The sequence below is a fragment of the Anneissia japonica genome, unplaced genomic scaffold (assembly GCF_011630105.1).
Source record: "Anneissia japonica isolate Jap-2015-1 unplaced genomic scaffold, ASM1163010v1 scaffold1726_len428862_cov177, whole genome shotgun sequence".
Taxonomy (NCBI): Eukaryota; Metazoa; Echinodermata; class Crinoidea; order Comatulida; family Comatulidae; genus Anneissia; species Anneissia japonica.
In genome coordinates this window covers 179,341-185,761 of record NW_022710671.1, presented here as the reverse complement: position 1 = coordinate 185,761, position 6,421 = coordinate 179,341, and the positions used below count along the sequence as shown (strand labels likewise).

Sequence of the window (6,421 nt, the reverse complement as noted above, 5' to 3'; positions counted from 1 at the left end):
GCAACTCGCATTTTGCAACTCGCAACTCGCATTTTGCAACTCGCAACTCGCATTTTGCAACTCGCAACTCGCATTTTGCAACTCGCATTTTGTAACTCGCAACTCGTATTTTGTAACTCGCAACTCGCACTGAAGTAACACTCGTATAGAAAGTTTTTAATAGGTCTGGGACCTCAAAAATTTAAATGACCCTCAAATTTACACCCCCCCCAAATTTCCCCCCGGCTCAACTGGATCGTCCCCAACACATAATAATTTCTTCCTTGTTTCCTTACTATGGATTAGGCTATTTCACTAAAAAAAAAAACAATTTCTACCGTACACGAGTCGGCAATATATGCGTTAAAGGGCCCCGACTGTACACCAGAAACAGTGCCTCTGCTCCGAACCTAATTACGCACTGTATATTGGCGACTATATATTTTGAGTCGCAACCCAACACGTTCTAATCCATGGCCACCACCGTTCCCTTGACCATCGAACTATACAGGCCAAAAGCAAATCATTAAAAATTAATAATGGCATTACTTTGAAAGAATTGGACATTTCGTTTGGTTCTGGTGCACAATTGATTGCTAATTATTCAACTAGGGAGAAAATAAACCCGAAAAAAGACATTTAAAAAAATTTATTACTGTTTAAACCATATTACAAAACAATAGCTGAAAGCTATATTATGCTTGTATTACAAAAATATATTTTGACTTTATTTAACGGTGAATATGTACGCCAAAACAATTTTCAACGCTCTGCGACAATTTATCAAATTTTACACACCAGCTTACACCTGTACAACTGCCATATTGTAGCCGGCATACCGACCGTCCCTGAATCATCCGGAGACTGACGTGTCTATCGATTTTTACTCCACCCGAGCCACCATCTGTTCAGATCATAACGTCACACAACAAATAAATAAACATCAATCTTTCACTTTTATTTATACAAGGTTGAGTATTCATTTACATAACGATCGTTAATACTAATATTATAAATTACTCCCGTGATAGTAATACAAAATAGCCACGGCTTTCCGTTGGCCTTTTCTATCTCCGTGTAGACGTTACTGTATTCTGAAATACGTGTATCATATATAATGCTGTATAAGGATATAATGTAATATTGTATTGACAAACTGATGAAATGAAAATCGGATCCTATTGAACAAATCCCTTCAAGTTTCGTTTGTGAAGCGAGAACTGTCACGCATTGGTTGGCTGACAAAAGGCATTGTGTATAGTAAACAATAGACCTGAATTCAAACGGCCGTGAGCTCATCATCGTTACCAAACGACGCGACGCAGTACCACACTGTAATTGCCATTTTAAATTTACCCACTGTTGATATTTACCACTTGTTGATATTTACCACTGTTGGTCGGAACAATAAGCAAAGGAACCTATATAACGGTGACGGATCACTCCAATAGAGTGGAAATTTGATGACTGTCTGGAATTATTGTGATGTTGTTCATTTGTAAATTTTACACTCAGTTTTAGCAGCAATGTGGTTGAACATTTTAGGATTAGTTTTTTTAGCAGTTGTGCCTAGCATACCTGTCACAAACGCACAAGGTAAGTAAGGTGAATATTTACTTGGCCTACTGACAGATGTGAGAACAGTGGCCGTAGTTTCTAAAGGATTGTCATTGGAAATCAAGACATCCCATGTCTCCAGCGAACAACAGGTCAACTACCTCCTCCCGTCAACCCTCCCGGAGCCAACCTTTCCCCGGGACCCAGGGATCTCCCCCACCGTCGGACAGATCCTGGTGCATACACAATGTACTTTTGTGTGTGTGTGTGTGTGTATTTCTTGTGAATTGTGAGCGGGATATAGTCGCGGCAGCGAACCCATCACCAGCTGATGAGGAAAAGTTTAAGTAAATTCCACGTAAAATAAACTCAACACATAATAACTATACTTTTATGACCCAGTGAAATATATATTTTTTCCCCTTTTCCACTCCACACATTATGTAGTAGGTCTATTTAGAGGCTCAGAAATCGCAATTCTATGGTTACCTATAGCTGAATAAAATTATACCGGTAATTGACTAACTCTACAATATGTCAAATCCTTATAAGTTAATGATGACCTCAATGATGAGTTGGACGTCATACGACAAGTCAGGTCCCTGTGCATACAAGGAAATAGACTTTGTAAACAATATACAGTACTATAGTGACGATGATAAATCTAATTTGTATTATTTCCTTCCTTTTATACATGTTTATATTGTCAAGTTAGTCTCCTTAATGAATACCTTGAGGGTGTCTTAAAACAACATAGTGGGGTCTGAGTGTATATCACCCCGCTCCACTATGGTTGGTGAACAACTTTGGCACCTGGATGCCCGGAAATATGCTTGCAACCTGTAGAGCCGCTACCCCACCTACCCTCATAGGGCTGCCACAAGATTTAAAGTTAGCATGGGGAAAGGTTCTACACACCTCAGCTCCACCTTGGATCAGTTTTATCATTGTCCTATTCCTACCTATTTTATTTTATGAAAGTTCGGTACAAAACCTATCTATATAAAAAATACTGTAGTACTCATAATCTTGTTGTTTCACTCTTAACAAATGAGAATGGCTCCACAGGTAGTACTTAAACAAATATGTTTTTCTTTTTAGGTGTTTAAATCAGGGGTGGCGCCAGCGGCCCCCCCCCCCCCCGTCGGGGAGAAAAAGCATAATTTGTCGGAAGAAAAAAAATGATATATATTTTCTACATTCTAAAATCGATTTTCTACACTCTAAAATCGATTAATTAAGCCTCTGAAACCCTTAAATTGTCATAATTTTCGGGGGATTTTCCCCCTGGACCACTTTCGAAACCTTTTAATCGAAGCTCGACCACGCCCACTTTGCTTTCGTCGGGGAAATATAACCCCTCGTCGGGGCATCGGCCCCGGGCATTGCCCCCCCCCCCCACCCCGTCGGGCAAATCCTGGCGCCACCCCTGGTTTAAATTTTGATTGCAAGTAATCAGGGCCGTCTTCTTGACCCGTATACATTTATGTGGTGATGGCAATTTGGCCGACTCCAACCCACAATAAAATGTTATAGTTTATATTACTAAAATTAGGATTTTTAAAAAAAGTTAAAATGTACTTAGGCCTAGGCAATATAAAAACAAGCGCATGGTGGATTTTTTTTTTAAATATGTAACATTAAAAAGAGTTAAGAAAATGTGATGCTAACATTAATAATACATTCATATAATGTATAGCTATCGGTATACCTGATATAAGTTAAAAGTTAAAATGCACATAATTATAGGCAATACAAAAACAAGCGCATAGTGGATTTTTTGTTTAAATATGTAACATTAAAATAGTTCAGACAATTTGTAATGCGAACATTAAAAATTAACATTCATATAATGTGGTATCTTGTATAGTTTATTTTATAAAGTAATAGAATTGAGAAAAGGTGGTCCGGCCAAAGCCGGTGCGGTTCCGACGGCCCTGAACAAAGTTTAGAAAACTATTACAAATAGATATAATGCAAGAAGTGCACTTATTGTTAATGATACTCTTGTCATTTTAAGAATTTATGAGGATGTCAAGTTATGTGGAGAGAGTTTCTGTATATTTGTTAAGCTCATAAACTGATATAATTATTTTTCCCATCTTATAATCAGTTACGAATCATTGTCCTATTCCTACCTATCAGCTATATCGGTAAAAGTACTTAAACTTGGTGTTTCTCTCTTAACAAATAAGAATTACTAAAAAGTAATCACTTGTAAGCTATTAAAGGTAAAGGTAGGAGAATTGTGCTGAATTGCGTATGGGCGTGGTCCGTGACTACATCAGCCGTAAATACGCGCTTTATGCAATATACATGTTCACATCATTCCACAACGACAGGGGCTGAAATGAACCATAATATCGGGGTAACCCACTACTCTTCTGAAAGATGCAATGGGTTCTTAAAAGTGTACACTGGACACTCATCAGAGAAGACTTGTTTCTACCAATCGAACCATGGGCGAGGAGCGGCTGGAACCAGCGCCGGTGTTAAGGCTGTAGCTGTTGGCGCCCCTACCTGCCTTACCGCACGGCCACTCGAATATTATTGTTAAATACTGTGTTTTGTAAGAATCATACTCAAAATAAAAAATATAGAAGATTTAAAAAAAACCAATTAAGTTTAGAAAAATCGTAAATGACAACGAATAATATGATTTCATGTTACTTTCATATTTGTAATAGTTAATTGAACTTTTATTTGATTGTTTAAAAACTTGAATTGTTGAATGCTCTCCGTTAAACATTGTCCAGTCTTGACGTTTCATCCGATCCGTATTTTTGCATTTGGCAATCAGATTCAAAATAAATTTAATATTCAATACAAATTTCCAAGAGATACGTATGTCTAAAATTTTGGCAATTACCATTGCACACACAATAAAGAGCAAATCTGTATTGATTAACATTACGAGGACACAATGACTATTGCAGAAGCAATCGATAGAATTGATAAAAACCGATTTTAAACTGAGGTTTAGCGCACTGTAGTGTAGGCGTGTACTGCTACAACAACCTGGTGTATTAATAGGTGTGAGTTCTGTTGGTACGGTCCAGTTTTAACCATCTGTCATGGGATAAATGATTCATGTAAATACACCTACAGTTTTTAATTCCACTTATTATGATGCAAATTCTAAAAATGCACATTATTCCCACATTTTTTATTCCACACTGTCTTCTAGTAAAGAAATAGTAGCGCGTAGGTGATTATGCTGTTGATTAATGCAAATGCACCTTTAACGCAAATTACTGCTCCATGACATGATGCGGATTCATGTAAATTTATTTCCACATTGTTTATTCCACTTACCGGTACTAGAAATAGTAGTGTATAGGTATTACTGTCTTCGTTTCTACTCCATAGGCATGATGCGGATTCATGTAAATTTATTTCCATATTGTTCATTCCACGGTACAGTACCAGGGACGTATTCAGAGAGGGGGTGGGGGAGCCGTGGGAGCCGCGGTTTCTTCCCCCCACCCTTGTAAACAGAAACTTATTCTTGCTAGCAAATAGGGCCTACACATTCTTTCCAGGGATCACTCAAAATGAATACTTTTATAAAATATGTAAATATACATCAGCACATGAAACAAAAAATTAAATAAATCAATCAATAGTTTGGTGTTGATTTAAATACTGTAAAATTTCTAATTGACTCATTCTACTGTGGTTTGTGACCCGTGCTCCAATAGAAACCCACCATAAATTTCTATCAATAAAAGTCACCCGCTAACCCGATAGTAACCCTGTAGAATATTCGTCAGATTAATCAATTTTTCACTGTACACAATAATGCAAAAATTAAAATTTTCGGACTTATAACGGCTACTTCTCAATGGGTGGATTTAGCGAACTTGCTTAACAAACAAAAAAAATCAACTTAAATTTGCCTTAAATCAATATATCTCAGGCCATGTCTTTTTAAAATACAAAAATGTGATATTGTATATGGTTCAGTTTGGTTTCTCTTTTTGCAAGCATTTCAAAGTTTTGTTTAATAATACTACTACAGTAGTAGAAGCAATAATAATAATAATAATAATAATAATAATAATAATAATAATAATAATAATAATGACGATTATGATGATGACGATGGTAATTATGATATTAAATAATAATATTAATTATTGTGCTAAAGGCGAAAGGGAAACCTTTGATTAATTTGTTAAAGCTTAGTACAGTTGGGCCTAATTTGTTCTGGATATTAAGTAGATCTCTATGGTTGCCGAAAATCCCTGATAAAAGATCATAAAATTTGTTTGCTCTTCGTTTTGATTATAATATGGTGATGTGATGATAATAAAAATGTTACTAAAAAAATGTCATTTCCGACCATCTGAGGTACTATTTCCTCAAATTTTCTCACCTGAGCCCCAATCATGGTGGGGCTCAGGTGGTTGCAAAATAACGGCTTTTACGTATGTAAAGTACATACATCAAAGACAGTGTTTTAAGCTTTATAATCTATGGTACAACACGCATATTAATAAGACCTCTATGGTTGCCAAAAATCCGTTATAAAAGTTCACGAGAAATTTGTTGGAGCTTTACATAATGGTGATGTAATGATGAATTTTACTAAAAGTGTCATTTGTAGAGGTACTATTTCCTCAAATGTTCGCACCTCAGCCCCAACCATGGTGGGTCTGAGATGGCTGTGGACTCACGAAATGTCGCCCCATTCCACACCTTTCAAAGCAGATCTGCGCCTTTCCCTGGGTATGACATTAAACTCCATTGAGTCGGAACGTGACTTAGATTATGTCTTAGTGACTGAGGGGAGGGTGCATAAATTTTATTTTAAGGATGTGATCTGGTTTATCATGCCTTTTTTTCGCGACTGACTATTTTGGATAATTTAGAGCAGGGAGCA

General features: G+C 36.8%; 1 protein-coding gene across 17 annotated transcripts in view; it reads left to right on the top strand.

Annotated features, from left to right (window-relative positions):
* The first annotated feature begins 1,040 nt into the window (after positions 1 to 1,040).
* Positions 1,041 to 6,421, top strand: part of LOC117107093 (fibrillin-2-like) — a 71,299-nt gene continuing 65,918 nt past the window's right edge. For 2 of the 17 annotated variants that reach the window (XM_033248637.1, XM_033248630.1), the window contains exon 1: positions 1,043 to 1,575. In XM_033248637.1, the coding sequence (XP_033104528.1) occupies positions 1,506 to 1,575 (70 nt within the window). In that variant the 5' untranslated portion in view covers positions 1,043 to 1,505. Of the gene's footprint in view, positions 1,576 to 6,421 lie in introns of all 17 variants that reach the window. The other 15 variants (XM_033248633.1, XM_033248626.1, XM_033248639.1 and 12 more) reach the window with 13 other exon arrangements.